This window comes from Neodiprion pinetum, chromosome 3 (genome assembly GCF_021155775.2).
Source record: "Neodiprion pinetum isolate iyNeoPine1 chromosome 3, iyNeoPine1.2, whole genome shotgun sequence".
Taxonomy (NCBI): domain Eukaryota; kingdom Metazoa; phylum Arthropoda; class Insecta; order Hymenoptera; family Diprionidae; genus Neodiprion; species Neodiprion pinetum.
The window spans coordinates 27,632,720-27,651,102 of NC_060234.1; the positions used below are offsets into that span (position 1 = coordinate 27,632,720).

Genomic DNA, 18,383 nt, shown 5'->3' on the forward strand with positions numbered 1-18,383 from the left:
AAAGAATATTTAAATGACGAGGTATAAAAAAAATAAAATAAAATAAAATAAAACGGCAAAAAAAAAAAAAAAAAAGTAATGATGAGAAACAAAAACGACGCGTCTTTTCCTTACTAAAGTCATTGCCACTGTATCTACTACTATACTGCTATACTATTTTTCATTGGACATTGCTACACAGGTTGCGAGTGTACAAAATTCGAGAATAGATGGAACTTAAGGGAGTGTCATGGTCGATTTTAACGTTGACGTACATATATCTCAATATCGAAGTCCACGTACCTCAAACGCGAAGAAGAGGTTAACGGTTTCATTCTATACGCAATTCCGAACAAAAACACTCCAATGCATTGTTATTCAACGCAGAAATAAAGAAATAGCATGGATTCTACGAATTTACAATATTACGGTTTTGTTAAAACCATGGCATTTCTTTATTTCTGCGTCAAATGAAAATGCATCAAAGTGCTTTTGTACAGAATTGTGTACAAAATGGGGCTGTACAACCCTTTTTTGCGTTTGAAATACGCGGACTTTGGTATTTGGAGATGTATACGACAACGTCGAAATCCACCAGGGCGCCCCCTTAATTGACCAATATACGACGCCAATCAGCCTGCTATTTTCGGAATTTGTACCGACTCGCCCCATGTACGGATAAGCTTAACGCTTGCAAATATATCTGATCATTGCATCAATTACGCGAAACTTATATATGTATATTGTATATCATCTTCACAGCTGAAGTCGAATATGGAGAGGATCAAGTGCGCGTTTTTCTTTTTATCATAAATTTAAGACGATTCCTGGTTTATCGAAAGGTCCGTAGTTTCGTCCCTCTTTGTGCACTTGGCTCCTGTCAATTCGAGAGCACTCTTCATAGTAAGTCGAACCTCGCTCTCTCGTCAATCCGGTGTACAGAAGAGTTCTGCTTCATACGATATCTATAATGTCCAACATACAGTGTAGAAGATTATGAGTGAAAAGATTTATTTTATCCTCTGTCATATATTTACAATTTTTCATTTTTTTATTTTATTCTCTTGTAGCTGAAATTTTCGACAAGTATTTTCCACTCATTCTAAACCATACTCGGGTACTTGTAATTTCACAAACACATGGTGTATATAATATATTATATTATACACATATGCCGGACACATAGATGTGTTTGAGCTATCGCTCAAGACCTTAAATATGCGATCAGCTCATCCCACGCGGCATCCGTACATCTACAAGTCCGTATACTTATTACACGTACATACATACATACATACATCTGATACATCTAGTAATTGCAGGCATCGATTTTATTAATTTTTGCATAAATTTTAATCAATGCGAGTCACGTACTAAAAATCCGCATACACAAAACGCACACAACGTACGCGTTCATTATTCCAACGCGTCGTTGCATTGTATTGTCTGTTACACATTGTATGCTCCTTATGATAGCGCGGAAACGATTACGTAAAGTAAAAGGAGAAAAAAGATTAATTTTAAAATTGACAGACCCACACACACACACACACACACACGCGGAGAGAGAAACATACAAATAAAAGTAGAAGTAATTGAATATCAAAATGAGAAAAGAGAATAATAAAAAGAGGAAAAAACGAAAAATCGCGCGAGCGCCAATGTAAATAGAAAATATGCGGTCCATTATTCATGTACAATAATAGATGCGATTGCTCTAGGCTCCTATAGTTTACGTAAATTATCATAGGCTGGTAGTTTACAGTGTATATCACCCCTATATAATCGTCCGAAAGTTTCACCCTCTACACCTGCAGGCCGATCGCGTCCGTGAAATTATTTCAAAGTCTCTTCTGAGGTACTTACGGCTGTACGACTACCTATGATAGAAAATGGCGAGCCAAGAAGTGAGAAACGTAGATATGGGTTATGTACGTATATACCTACACGTAGGCCTGGACTTACGGGTGTGGAAATTGGCAACTTTGCTGAAATGCCCCGTTACGCGGAATTTGGAAACCCTGTCACGCTTCTGACCAATTCCGTCCCGCGAATTAGGGGGAATTATGGAAGCCGCGGATGTGCAGTCCTTTGCGTAACTAATCAGCTCGTGATTTACCCCGAAACCCGTGAACACCCGACCCCCGGTAACCGACCATCTAACCTCTCATGGACCAATCACGTTCCTTTCCAACGTCCCTGCGGTGTAAACAGCGTGCTCGCCTTCAATCTTCCTTCAATATTTCATCACGGAATTTTTTTACCGAGACTCGATATCGTCTCGCCTCATCATCTTGCGCATTATAATAGCTCGACTTTTATTCGTATAAAAAAAAAAAAAAAAAAGAAAAAAAATGGAATATTTTATTCAACAGAGAGATAGATAGAGAGAGAGATACATAATGTAATCATATATATATATGCGGCATTTTATTTTCTTGCGTGTATCCTGCGCACAAGTTCGCAGTTACCGGTAACATTGCCAAATTTTATGCAGTCATTGATGAATTTCTCGAATGAATTTCAACGTCAGATCTGTTACATATTGTACATAAATACCTATATGCGACTTGCAAATGGAACGGATTCACAGTAGTTTTGAGCTATTCAATCAATGCATCACAATTATTACGATTAGTGCAGGCGGAACTCATTCGATCGAATTGATATATTTGACATTTTTTTTTTTTTTTTTTGTAAACCCTTTAAAGCATGCCGTCTACCGGATACATAAAAGATATTTCACCGTGTCCGCCGAATCCTCCAAATTCAACAAAATCAATGACATAAGGATTTGCTTATTTCTGGAAGTTCATCCGCGAGTACGACGACGAGTCAAATTTTCCTTCGACTCGCCGCAATTTACCGACAGCGATCGGAAAAAGGCTGAGTACGAGCACGAGTATCGACGAGTGTCGAAACTCTCCGAGTACTCGCTCCCACACTACTCGCCAACACTCGCGATGCGTCTAGGAGCAGCTTACTAACTTATTTAACTTATTTGCCTTATCTGTCCATCAAGAACCATAGAGTATCGACGAATATCGGCGAATACCGACGAGTTTTTGGATATGTAAGGTAAGTAAGTTGAACAAGGTAGTTCAGAAGCGAGTATAGTCAAGAGTGACCAGCCCCTCGACTGTCAGTTACGGAAATTGAAAGAGAATTTCGCGTATGAAAAATCTGTGTAAATGTAATTTTCGATTACGTTTTCCGAATAATTTTATGCATACGTAGGGGAGAAAATCGTTGATAACGATCATTTTTGACATCATGTAGTAATGAACACGCGATGGCCTCTCGATGAAAGGGGAATTTGTCCAAAGTCTTGCAGACAGCGAAGTCCTTCCGTACCTTATACTCTCATAATCACTCAACTCTGACACAATCCACGCGGCACTAAGCGATTATTCAAATTTCACTTGGGATATGTAAATTTACACATTAGATCGCAGCGAGTAGACGGGACCACCAGTGATCACGGTAGAGAAATCGACACGAGCAGGTCCGTGGCGGGGGAGAATTGCATGTATAATCCGCGTATGTTTATAAATATATGAAATTGATAGCTCGGATCTTTCGTCAAGTTTCCTTTAGTCGCCAGCTGTGCGTTTAACGAATAGATCGTAGAAGGACCGTTTAGGGATGTAGAGGGTAGATAGTACAACAAGCGTAAGGTTAAGATTAATCGTGTCGGACGTTGTAGAGGAAGTTGCGTATAGCATAGTTTTATATAGCAGGCCACTTGAGTAAACCATAAAGCGAAAAATAAGTGAAAAAAAAATAATAATAATAACAATTACACACATATACATATATATAAATATATAAATAAAAATATAAATATAAATATAAATATATGAACAAATATTAAATCATATTATAAATAATGACTACTATTATGTATAATTATTGAAAACTTATATAAATAATCTTGACACACCTGAATATATAATATACACACACATACACACTATACATAACATTATATACATTATATATATTATAATAATACATAATTATTAGCGAGTAAATAAACGGTTATTATAATTATAATAGCTGACAAGGAATAACAAACAAAACATATTTTAAATAATTAATTGCCAAAGGTTTTTAAATTATAATTAAATATGTGTGTACATGTATGTACGTATGTATTATTTACATACAGGTACATATATTTATACACATATCTATATAGATTATATGAATAAATAAGCGTATAAGATTGATAATTTACACAATGATTGAAAGTTGACTCTAAAATTAAATATAAATCAAGCATAATATATATATATACAGCTAAATACGAACGTAGCCAAATCGTAATGCAAGTTATAACAGATTATATCAAGTTTGTAACAGTGTATTCGGAATTGACAATTATCGTTGACGAAAGTCTGATACGGGGATTGAATTTTTAGCTACACGTCTTTCAGGTACAATAGTTGGTCATATTTTACGACCGCTTATTCTACAATTCACGATTTACGTATCAAATTACTTTGATCATCATCATCGTCATCGTCATCATTATTATTATTATTATTATTATTATAGATTTTCACGACTGTCATTACTATTATTATACCTATTATCAATACCACCGTTACCAAAATCATCATCATCGTCACAACCATTATTATTACTGTCATTATTATTATAACTACTATTATTATTATCAATAGTAGTTTTATTATTGTTATTACGTATTTGTTCAACTTCACCTTTCACCTCGAGCATGGCTGAGGGAGATCTCCTTGGAATTTCTTATCTGTACCTACTGCAGGAGTAAATACGAGAATAGCGTAATGAGAATCTGCAATAAAAAAAGGTTTTCTTAAGACGGTGCTTACAGTCAGTCTTCACCGACCGAGTAAAATATCACCAATTTTGACTACTATCAATGCCTACGCAGCACAGATGCGAACGGGGTACAGTCAGCGCACTTCTATTTGCAATACCGAATAAAATGAAGAAAAACTTTATTTTGTTTCGTGCAAAGTAACACCAGGAATACATTTCTCAGCGTAATTGATACCTAAGATGAAACTTTTTTTCGATATGTTCTGTGCGGTAATGCATGTAGAATTGCGCTGCTGGGCCACTTTCACATCTGTGCTGTGCAGAGTTTTGTTTACTAGTCGAAACCAGTGATATTTTAATACGGTCGGTAAGGACTAACCACACCATACTTTCAATAGTACTGAATCGTGACAGCCACTTAGACACGTACAATTGATTGCAAAATCAGGGGAAAATTGTATATTTTTGACCAACATAACGTAAATCGTGATGTATCTCGTACAGTCAAGAGGGCCCGTCCAACATGACGAATTTAATACGAACATGGCTCGGCAACATATTTAGATGTTGATAAATATAAATGCATATGCAATTATCCGTGCAAAAATGCCACCAACGCCAAGATGTCGCCGTGAATATGCCGGTTTACTGGGCAATGGGAGCCAATGAAACACGATTATTATACATCCACATACCATTTAGAATGGTGCACAACGCACGGGTTACTTGAGAACACAAACTCGTGACGAGTCGACATTCGAATTTACTTTATTCTCTACCAGGACCGTTTTGGTTCTGCAATTGGCGGTAAGCGTATTTGAGTTGCAATTGTCGGTGAGATGTTTCTGGCATGATACTCCGGGGCTGGAAGATAATACTGGTGAATAAATTCGACCACGCTTCCGCTCCGTTGCGGGACGGTTTCGTTTGCCAAATGCAACAGTTGGCTAACAAGTGGCTCTTTTGCTTTGAACCACTTTGAAATACAATACACACTACCCGGGCGTATAAGTATTATACGTATACTTGTGTCTATGTGTGCACGCACGGTTTCGACTAACGGGGAAATACCGGGCGAATATCAGTTTCCGAGCGTCGTGTGCACTTGGTCAAAATAATAGAGCTAACGTTTGCACATGGTTTACAAATTACCCGGCCACTGGATTCGAACTGCGTTCACCTGCAAGTTCCATCGTTCGTTATACGCAAGAGCTGACTCTCGATTTCGAAAGTAGTTTTCGAACGAATCTGTGGATATTCCGTGCGCTCATTCGCCTGTGAGAATGAAAAAAGATCAGATGATTGATTCCGATCGTGAGCGGCTTTATTGACAAGCTCATTCTTCGCCGGGCGTTGAAACCTTTGCGGTGCGGTGCGTATGGTCGATAGTTGAACCTGTTTCGGAAACACGTGGAGGAGCTCGTATAATTTTCAATTTGAGATTTGGGAATATTCGCATTAAGTATTATTTTCGACATACGAAGTACTGGTTATCGTTGTCCTGTAGGCGCGTTCAGAATTTACTCTTTAACTGTAATATTAGTCAAAGGGGTGGCGGAGACAAGTGGCAGCTCGGTCAGACTCGTGTACGGTTGAACAAACGGGTGAGGTGACGTGATAAATTCGCAAGGTGTAAATCAATCCGACAAACAACCAAAGATATATAAATGGATAACATTTGTATTATATACCGATTCGTTCGTTTTATGAATAACTGCAATGGAACCGATTACATGAAAAAAAAAACATGTGGTCGGATATGCATGGCATCAGTCAAAGCCCGTTCATTTGTTACAGTGCTATCATCAATTCTATAATCATAGCTATATTATAACGCTAAAGTTCTGTGATTCTGCATTTAACAGATGGGTTAAATGATTTAAAACTGATTTTTGAAGCTTGCTAAGAACTGTATTTATATATCGCATATCGATCTTATTAAGTCTAGTCAAATTACCGTGTATAGTAAAACCGTACCAATGAAATGATTTTTTTTCATAGTACTATATACATACACTTAACGCTACTCCTTGAGTACTTAGGTATACATTTTGAGGGCTTATAGTGCTTACATACTATATGTACAATTACGATAAGGTTGTAATTTACAATTCGATCCAGTTTTACGATTATCTATAATTAATATATACTTCTCGTATTGTCGACGACGTTAATTTATTATAATGTATTGCAAGTGGGTGCGACAAATATTGTTCAATTTTGAATGCCTCAAACTCACTTACGAATTCACGAAGGAAGTAAGGAAGGAAAAAAAAGAAAAGAAAAGGAAACAGTGCAATTTAGAAGTAAGTCGTTATAGTTCTAGTCAAACGAGTCTAGTATAGTGAATTGAAGTTTCTGAAAATATTACTAGTCGAGATATTCGTAGTACCTGCTTGCAAGACCGAAGCGTAACATATTTTTTAAGCAACCTTAATATTCCTATAAGTATTGTTTTACCAAGTGTGAGTAAACATTCTGTTGATGAGTATCTGATAATATTATATTGCGACATGAATTTCTTTCTGTTTCTTTCTCTCTTTCTATTTGTTAGAAGATTTCCTCCACCCGCTGTAACATGATACTGACAATTGAATATTATAGAAAATATACGATTATAACAATAAATGTAGGATCTTTCGAGCATCATTTGAACGACTATAACTTAACGTAACCAGCTGTATGTTTTAACATGCCGTATTTAGGCAGCATTTTCGAATATCCTTGAGCCTTGCGAGAGTACGATTATAATAATAGTAATAATAATAATAATGATAATAATAATACTAATACTAATAATAACAATAAAAACAATAATCATAATACCACTAATAATAATAATAATAATAATAATAATATCAATAACAATGATGATAACAATAATTATAATATTAATAATAATCAGGAAATCAGTTTTCAAAATTGATTCCGCAAGTGGCAAACAATAAATTTTGTAATTTTCACAGCCTCGGGCGTTGTTTGGGTGCCCGCAGGCTTAAGATATGTTGCGTAGTATAATCAAACACTTGATCAAGTGCATAATTTCTCGTTATTTGGGTGAACCTTATGAAATATATTTGTTCACTAAAGAATTTTGCTTGGCATATAATTGCGAATGCTGAGAACTTTTCTTTTGTAGGGATTATGGGCGAAATAACCGGACGAAGTTTCCATGAGAATCGCGGAATCCTTGTATCACTCGTTGTAAAATTCTAAAAGCCATCCATTGTTACGCGTAAAAAGAATCGCTAACGTCCTGCATTATTGAGTTGACTTGTGGGCTGAGATTGTATCCATTGTGAAGTAAATTATCAAAAAACACATCCAAAATCCAAGTAATTTCTTACGTACGCGCGTCAATGCGAAGCATAAACGTTTTAAAATCTTTATTGTATGCAGAACATTACGATAAATGCCAGTATACAAATATTACAGAGCAAGCTTGAATTTCCTTATATACTCAATGAAACATACTACATACATACATATGTATATATGTATACTGAACATTAAACTGTATACATATATGTTTAACACATAGTAATCGTGACGCATATAATTTCAATGATTATGATTTCATCTTGATAGAGAAATAATTGACACAAACGCACACCATAATCGAACAGTCCCGTTTAATAAACAAGTTGTAGAGATGTCGATGCGAGGCGGTGTATAGGCATTGTAAATTCAACCTTCAAACATACCTTATATCGATCATACCCGTAATAACTTTGGCATGTCGAAGTCCTAATTTAAATAATAAAGTTATTCGATGGAATTCAACCACATATTTATTGTAAGTAAAGCAGTATTATTCCTTGATAACGAGTATATAACATCTAACTCGAAGTATAAAAATTGATTTCTAATAGAATTATTATTATTATTGTTGTTGTTGTGACTGAATTTAATGGTTGCAATTGCACATTTATATCAGTCAGTAATATTATTGACGTTATTGCAATGTTTCTAATTTCGTATCGTTTACTTTTAAAAACTCTCTGTTGATGTTATTGCATTCACACATAATTGTTACATCATTCATAGAAATTGATCTCCATTATTTATTGATTATTTATGTTGATTTTTTCATTTCCTATTGCTTGTTCTAGTATTTTTATATTCGTATTATATACATCTATAACGTGTATGATAAATATTATTATCACCTAAATTGTAAGAAGCGAAGGAAGGAGCTGAAAAAGAATTAAATGAATTGCAATCTTTTATGATGGATCGATTTATAAGTGAGGTAAAGAAAAAATTGAAGAAGAAAAAGAAATACAAAGTACAGGCGAGGCAAAGAGCGAAGGTTTTAGCATATCAGTGTGTCGAGCTTAGTGAGGCACACACGGAATAAGTTATATAAAATAAATATGCATTTATAAATACACAACCCGCTTGCAAGATTTTCGCGGTGAATCTTAACTCGTTATTATGTATGCATATGCACACATATCTACATACACATGTATACATGTGTGTATTTTGTGTGTGTAATGTAACAAATCGACACCGCGACACGAATATTTCATTGCCGGAATTTTTGATCGCAGTGAATATGAATGAATGTGCGGAGTTTTTAATAATGTACTTGACGGTGATGCATATCGAACGAGGATAACTTCCCCCTCCCCCCTGCCCAAAAAAATAAAAATAAAAAGTAAAAAATAATAATAAAATAATTATTATAAAGTAGAAGAAAATCAAGCAAGGTATAACAGATTTTTTTTCCACCAGAAAAGACATCAGATAGAAAAAAAAAACCGGGAACATTCAATATGTGTATGGAGTTGGAATTTCTTCTCGAAAGTCTTGCTGGTGTGGCTATGAAAATCATATAACGTATGCGCAGCAACGGAAAACCTCGAAACGCTGGCGTGGTTGAACTTAAATAAAATACAATGATATAGGAATGAAACGTAACATCCGTTGGTATTAGAAATGACAAATTAATTGATTAGTGCGTGTGTATATAATACGTGTCTACATATATACAGAGTGAATTGCTAACGATTGGATGTTTGTCAGAACGACAAACCGTCGTAAATTTTGTCGAGAGTTCGGCGCGATATACATATTTAATCTCAAAAACTTTGACAGCTGTTGGTGGCAGTTGTTGTGTTCAAATCGCAGCTGTCAAAAATGCCGAGATTACATACATCGCGCACGATTGGTGCCCCTGGCAGACCAACTGCTCTCAAATTGTAGAGCGTGCGCATTAAATGTTAGCAGACGACGGCCCATGCAACCGCTAGAAAACCTATATATATATATATGTATAGTGGTTTTCTATATATATAATATATATACAATCACACATCGGAATTGACATCCCACCCGACTTACGTCTCTGTTCACATCACGCGTAAATATACAATTATCAATATGTATGTAACACGTGTCACGGATTGTAAAATAATTTTTAATCACGCCTCGCGTTCCGGTGGCGAATCATAATTGAATACGTATAGAGTGAAATATATATATATATATATATTTAACCCCACCAGCGAAACAAAATGGACGCGAGACATGCTATTTCGCATTATTATTTTCATATGAAGTATATTGAATACTACATATTATACTATAAAATGAACAACAATATAATACGTTATTATTTACGTTTATCATTATTATTCGGATCATTATTGCTATTACTACTATAATTATGATTATGATTATTATTATTATTATTATTATTATTATAAATAATATAACATTATTGTTATTATTACTATTATTATAAATCGATATAATTATACAAAATGATATTAATCACCGACAGTTACGTTAGCAGACTAGATACATACAATTGCGTAATGCTACGAAAATTTCAGAGATGTCCGAAGTGGTTTAAGTCCTCATTGTGCTATAGGATCATGTTACGGAAAAGTTGTAAGAACAAAAATATTATCCCTAAATAATGCTACAACTCGTATTGGCACACAATATAACAGGTACAGCCGGTATATTATTAATTCTTGCCACGATGGTTTTAATATGCACATATTCTGTGTATTTTTTACATTTTTTTTTTTCCATCCAGACTTAATTGATAAGCCAACATTTGGGTAAAATCAATTTTCACCTCCGTGCTATACAAAAAAAAAAAAAAAAAAACAAAAACTAAGATCGCTCGTTCGTTCCTTAGTAGTAATATGCTTCTTATACCACGAGAACCTCGTTTAAAAAGAAAAGATAAGAAAAACAACCACGAAAAAATGAACACGTAAATGAATACTGTGTACTAAAATACTTCATACTACTGTGTACCATGAATGAGCATGGCACTAGGAAAATCATTCAGATAGTTTTATCATAAAAATGAAACGGTAATCATGATATAGATAATATTATTAACAACATTATTTATATTATTACGCATACATTATTATATATATATATATATGAATATCGATAACAAAACTAACCCTAGGGTGAAATATATTATATGGACACTTTTGAAATCTGGTGAGCCACCTGAGAGATGACCGGTGAATCACGAGATAAAAAAAAATTGAAAAAACAATGGAAAAAACAAAAAAATCAATTACGATTAACAAAAAAAAATAAATAAATAAAAACAACCGCCAATTACTTTAATTACGTCGACAGTACTACGTATATTATTTGTATGCCGAGCGATTTCATGCAGTTTTCAGTGCGACGCATTTTGACGATTCTTTAAAGGATTATCACGTGAACGACATATTTCGGAGAAGAAGTTCTTGCTTTTAACGAAGATTGTTATAGTCTAAACGCACATTGATGAAAGCATTCGTCGTTCGGCAAAGGCATATAATATATAATTATTAAGGTAAAATTTATAACAGAAGTCAAATAAATGAAGTTAATTACAAATGTAAACTGTATAATAAACATTATTTCCTATTAATAAATCTCGGCGTGTTATTAATTTCACGTCCTATAATTCGACACGCGTATAAAAAATTCTGTCTACCGCATATACCGTGACTATATTCTTATATACGGTCTTGATACGAATAAATATAACGCTCGATATATCTTGTACGTGTCCGAACTTGAGGTACATATATTTACAACGAAAGTAAATCGCAGTTGACAGTAAACTCACGACGGTATACATTGTAGTAAACAAACTGATTTCTACGGACAGTGCTTGGATTCTTACAACATTTTGATATGATTATTCCAAGGAACCGGAAAACTCGGAATTAATATTCGTAGTTAAATGTAATCCGTGAAAACGTCGTACATCTACCGCGATAGCCCCCCTTGGTTAATGGCTTCCTACGAATCCCCCATGCAACCCAGGCACATCAATATGTACCTGAATATCAGAATGATGTCAACGTATATTTGCACCGCAGCGTAAACATATTCATCCGGATTGAGTTCGATGCTACGTCCGCCCATGAGAAGTTGAGTATCATAGAACAGGTACTGGAAACAATGTTATTCAACTGTGTCGATATTCGTAGCTGTTATATACATATATATTATAATTCAAAATGAAACTGTAATAGTTTACAGTATTGATACGTACCACGGATAACAGAAGTGTCATTAACGCAGCAAATATGACCCACAAGGTTTTGATTTGCGTGAGGATCGCCACTATCGCCAGTACCAAAGTACTGACAAGTATGACAACCGTGATGATTAATATCATTCCCGTGTAGTTTGTGAAATCAAACTGAAACAGATCGCGGTGTGTAATACGGTGCGATAAACTTTTTTCCTGCATAAAGATAAATATTCCTCCTAACTTGTATTATACCTTGGCGCACATTGCGACGAACGTTACAACCACGGTCACAAGGGCGGTCATTCCTAATGCTAGAAGTACCAACTCGATGTTATAGTGCGCTGACGCGTACGCGACGCTGTATGACTGGCAAAGCGTCTGTAAAAAATTTTTTAAAGTTCGGACGAATTACACGTCGCGTGAAAAATTTATTGCGCATTTGGCAAAGTTTTGTTGGTGAATCTTTTATCTGCACTCAATTGAATGCAGACTTCTTCCACATGACGTACCAATAAGCACATCAATATCCAGTTGCAAGGCGATTGTCTCCTCACTCGTTCGACGCAGGTAATTGCGATGTATGTAATTAAGTAGACGACTCTGGTAATAACGAGAGGACAATGATTCGGTTTGTCTATTGTTTATACAGCTTTTTACCAGCGCAAGCATATAAATTTGAAAAAAATTATATACGCACGTTGCAGCGATAGCCAAGCCCCAGTGTCTCAGTACCCATAATTTAACTTGCTCTCTGAAATAAAAATGTAATATTACAATTTGAGAAACGTTATCTTATAAGTACAATAATCCAAGGAAGAGTGAATCGAAACTGTAATACGTCTACGAATTTGTAAGAGAGGCTTGGAAATTAGAAAAATTGATGATAATCAATTGATCATTTTCATTATTGTGAAAAATCGATTCCTGTCACGATTTACGTGAAAAAGTTTCTAGCCGGGAGCCGAATGAATGTACTGCTAAATTTTGAGTTCTCATGTAAAGACCCGCTCGAATACTTACACATACATTACAAGAGCTATAAAAGCAGCCGTGAAGGCCAATTCCACAGTTATGATACAATATACTTTTTTTATGAAGAGTCGTCTTATTTTCGCAGCCCTAAACTGCATCGCGTATTGCTCGTATTCCCTCTCGGCGTCGGACATGTTTCTCAGTTCCTGCTCTGCCAGCCATTGTCTGTACAATTCTCGATTTTCCCTTTCACGTTCCGCGACCATTTCGTCAGTGACCGTAACCGTGAATGGACCCTGTTACGGTGCGATCGGAGAGTGATCATTGTATACATCGGGGAAACACTCAAAGTATTGAAATATATTGCTGCGTATAGCAATCTTTGATCACAGAACTCAAAACTTACACTTCTCACTTTTTGACCTCTATACAGAGGTGGCAGTTGCGGAGGATACTCAACTTGGACGGCCTGCATTTGGTGTCCTCCTGGTTGGTTTTGGAGCGAATATGCGTACGGAGGTGGCGGATAAGGTGGGACGTTTTCGCTGTATGTGATAGTCGTTATTTAGCATTCAATATGTTTATTTAACCTATATAGACATTGCGAATATTCCCTGTACGACTTGGATTAGCTGGTGTATACAATGTAAAGTTTAATAATCACTTCACAGCTCGGGTACGTTCTCCAGGAGGCAGACTTCGATTTCCTGGAGGGTTCATGGTCGAAATTTTCCACACGCTACAAATCTGAGTGATCTATACCGTTTTCAACTACAAAACTACCATGACGCTGAAATAAAACAGTCGAACGTTAGAAAATAATTGAGTAGAGTGTTACAAGGAGAGCAGTGGAATTACCGTGAATTACTTGACGGCGTTTTTCTCATTTTCCGCTCTAGGTGTACACTCAGCTAAATTCTTCTAGTTTAACAGATTTCCTGTTGGCTGAGAAGCGGGGAAATTGTACGTAGACGAAACTGAGTGCTACCTGCGGCTGATAAAACGTCCTGAAACATGGAGTTGAATTCTATACTGCCGATATTAATCAATGGTAGGTCTCAAAGCAAGTTTTATACCTGATCCAGCATGTGTGAAATTGAATATATATATATATATATATATAGATCCTTACACGATACGACAAATGAAATAGAAAATCAACATTAACTATTTACTCTTATTCTTGATTACAGTGACAGAGGATTGCTCAAGACTTTTGAAGCAAGCAAAAGGACACCGTGGGCGTGGAGAGGCAATTGCAGTGACCTGCATTGATGGACTGACTTACAGAGCTTTTATAAATTTCTGTACAAAATTTCCCCTGACCGTCCCTCGCCGAGTTGCACCGAGCTTTAAAATGTTCAAAATGCCCTATTGAGCTGGCTGCCTTTAGCTACCTTCAGTCAACGCCGATTACTAACCCAAGCTAATACCCAATGTCACCCATTGTAAGTATCTATCCTATTGACAATCGTTCTTACCTTATAGATGAAACATGGTGGCGGTTTCGATGACCAAATGTTCGATAGATAATTCTGTGATTCCTGAATTGATCAATTTTCACATTTTGATAGTGTCAATATTTGCATTCTGAAGGATACAAAAACACTCTATTCACTGTTGATGCAGTAATTACACTTCTTTTGTCATCGTCGACAAACTATTCTAGAATTCTGAAAAAATTTCACATTCGTTTGTAAGTCCGTTATTTGTATTAAATGGAATACAGAGAGACACTCGATACAATTATGATAGAACTTCAGTCGTTAAATTCGTTGAATAATTTCATTGTATTTTGCGACTCTTCCTCGAGATCAACTCGTAGATGTTTGAAGTTCTTATTTACGGCAATAATTAATTAAGTTATTTTGGGTATTCAAATTTCGATCGCGTGTTCAGACTCCTGAATGATTTTTATGTTTATAAGCGCATACGCTTGCATATGATAGCCCGTGATGAGAGATAACGACGTCGCAAGTTTCAACGTCAACTCTCTAAGAGTTTGTTCTTTGTTTGATAGTCTCGCTCTTGTGTATTCCAGTATAATTCTGGTGTCTCTAGTATAATCATTCTTCGGTCTCGACGGTCTCAGGGTGAGGATCCCTTTCAAAAATCTTCTAGTCCTGCTGTCCTGTCGAACTTCCGGCCCGACAGTAAAAGATATTGCGAACCTAAACACGTCTAGACAACCATGAAACGCATCGGTTGCTTATTCTTCAGTGAGGCATTCGAGAATATTTAAGCTAGATGCGTGGTATGGTAATATCCAATTTCTGGGGCAAAATAACCACTAGCATTTTAATTTTTTGCCAAATGGGATGAGTTTTCGTGTTATGAGAAATTAACAAATTGACTGTGAAATGAGCATCGATTGAAAAACTGGGTACCAAGGTTGTGCTGGCCACTCCGGAATCACTATTGTTCCGTGTGCTTTCTCTTGCTTAATTTTTCGCAAGGTTTTCAAAATTAGTGAGAAAGGTAGAAAAGAGTTGAAAAATAGGGCGCGCATGTACTGTAAACGGGTCGACGTTAAATGAATCCGGGTCCCTGCTCCACGAAAGGTATTTGTTGCACTCCGCGTTTTCCCTATCAAGTTTATATAGGGTTCTGTAACACTATCTACGTTTTCGTAAAACGCAAAGTCGGCTGACACGAACTTGGTTTCTGGTTCCATTCATCGCGACTCTCCATCAACTTCAAAGTTCATTTTTGAGCTTACATACGATGCAACTAACATTATATGACTGGTCTTACACTGTTTCCAAATTTCTCTCGCTAAACTATTCAGACGCTTATACCGCATGCGCCCTTTGGATTTTTATCACTGGTATGACCATAAACCCATCATAATTCGCTCCGTTTCCTTTGAGAGCTATGAATTTTTGTGATTCGGAGGCTTTTGTAAAGGCCCAACCATATTCTACAACGAAGCAATAGGAATCGAAAATATCGTTCCTACAAATTTCGCAAAATCACGAATTTTGCATATTTCGCTTCTATTCAACTGTATGACTTTGTCCTTGACGATTTCTTTTTCACCGTGTGCTTATGAAGCGAACAAAATGCAGCAACAACAAAAGGCAGCAAAATTAAAAGGTGAGGAAAACTGCTTTAATGTCAAGCATGTTTACAGCTTACAGTCTGAATCAGGATTGTTTTTGCAATAATACTGTTTGACGCAGCAACCTTATTCATGTCTTTTATCTACGACGACTACTATATCAGAAAGGGGAGCAGAACGGGTGATTGTACCCTTCGTAACATTATGACAAACAATGATGAAACATACTTTAAAGTAAACTAAAAACCAATACTATCCGCGTCTTGCCTATAGCAGGAGTGCTATTGATAGCTACTGTACATCCCAGCAAACACAAACTGTAACGGTTTCTGAAAATGTATATAGTTAGTAGTGTAACAAAATGCACTTTACTATTGTATATCAGACAATATTATTCTTCGCGTGGGTAATAAGAACTAACCGTTATGTTTGCGTTGTGCTGCTGTGTCGCAACTATGCCTTTTTACTGATATGCATTATTGAGTGACACTCTGACATCGAGACAATAAGAATCCAGCATATTTCAGCATGCTTAATATGCAAAGTTAGATAGCTAGGAAGAAAAAAAGACAATGTATTTGGTATTCATCGACAAGGACAACAATTCGGTTCTTTAGCTAAACAATAGAAGAATGTCAATTTCTTCTAGCTCAAGAACCGTAACATGTAGAATTTCATTAGCGTTTGCATTTTGACGAAACACCACTATTGTTCTTTTGGTAATTATTCTGCAATGTGACCTCTGGTTTACCAGCTTTCGTTCACTGACTGTTGAAAAGTATCCGTTGAGAGAGGTTTCATTGTAATATTAAGATGAAAAATATCGGAGTGCATGAAACATGAACAAAACATTCTACTTTGCCGTAAAGACTGACAAAAGCATCCTCTTGGGAACCTAAAACGTCGAATTTGGTCAACTTTTTCCAATTTCAAATAATTTTGTCGTTGGATTAATTAGTAAAGTTGAGTGCATCTTGTTTAAAATAATGGGACATTTTCTTTCCAAGCGTAGTTTGAATTTGTCAAACAAGTATACAAGAATTTTTAAATACGATGAATATGAAATTGATCGTCACGTACCGAGCTTACAAGGTACGAAATACCAGCTTCCCAGTGAACACATGACCTCCATATGACGTCATAGATAGGTCACATAGAGATCATCGACTTTTTACATAGATATGACATAAAAATGACTTTATTGATGACTCTGATATGATGTCATGTAGTTTGACATCATTATGCCATAGTGCTGACATAAAATTTGACTTTTATATGACGTCATGATTGTGACTTAAATATTACGTAAATATTATGTCTTATCCCTATCATATGTGTGACGTCACATCAAAGTCATAAATTTATATATTATTTACGTAAGAAATAAATCATACAATTACATAAATTACAAGTCATATTCTGACGTCAAAAGGATATCATAATACCGTCATATTCTTACGTAAGAAACAACTCATACTTTTACGTAAAATTGATGTACGATGAACGTCATACTTAAGCATCAGCTTCCGGTCATTCTTTTACATACGAGTGACATAATACTAAGGTCACGACGGTATAAAAAAAAACGATCAACGATACTTTTCTATTTATGTTCTATGTTGTATCATGTATTGATTTAATAATTCATAAGTGGAATTTCATATGACATTTCTTAATTTTTACTTTTATATTTAGTGTCCAAATTTAACTTACCGCAAATTCTCTTTAAATGCAAACATTAAATATATTTTTAACATTGAAAATATTAGGATATTGTCATAAATAAAATATATAAACTAATTTCAAAATTAATTATTATATTGTAATAGAGGTACAGTAACAAAATAATCACTATTTATAAATGAAAAATATAAACATTTTGACTTTACAAGTTCTGTTGTAACAGTTATATTATTATAAGCATTCTTAAATACTTTTTATCACTATGACATCAGAGTTATGTCATCGAGACGTCAGGTAAGTTATAATCATGTCAGCCAGACGTCACAATTTTGTAAGCAACTTTACATCACTATTTTACCTCAAATT

The 18,383-nt window shown here is 35.5% G+C and overlaps 1 protein-coding gene and 1 long non-coding RNA gene across 2 annotated transcripts; both read right to left on the minus strand.

Annotated features, from left to right (window-relative positions):
* Window positions 1-11,124: 11,124 nt before the first annotated feature.
* LOC124213666 (uncharacterized) lies at window positions 11,125-12,465 on the minus strand. The gene is made up of 2 exons (XR_006881925.2): window positions 12,320-12,465; window positions 11,125-12,216 (listed from the first exon to the last, which is right to left on the minus strand). It is a non-coding gene; the product is annotated as an uncharacterized lncRNA (long non-coding RNA).
* An 82-nt stretch (window positions 12,466-12,547) lies between these two features.
* Window positions 12,548-13,993, minus strand: LOC124214407 (protein lifeguard 2). Its single transcript, XM_046616678.1, has 6 exons — window positions 13,938-13,993; window positions 13,680-13,818; window positions 13,322-13,569; window positions 12,999-13,052; window positions 12,811-12,901; window positions 12,548-12,679 (listed from the first exon to the last, which is right to left on the minus strand). Exons 1-6 carry the CDS (start codon window positions 13,991-13,993, stop codon window positions 12,548-12,550), a joined length of 720 nt encoding a protein of 239 aa, XP_046472634.1.
* Between the last annotated feature and the right edge of the window lie 4,390 nt (window positions 13,994-18,383).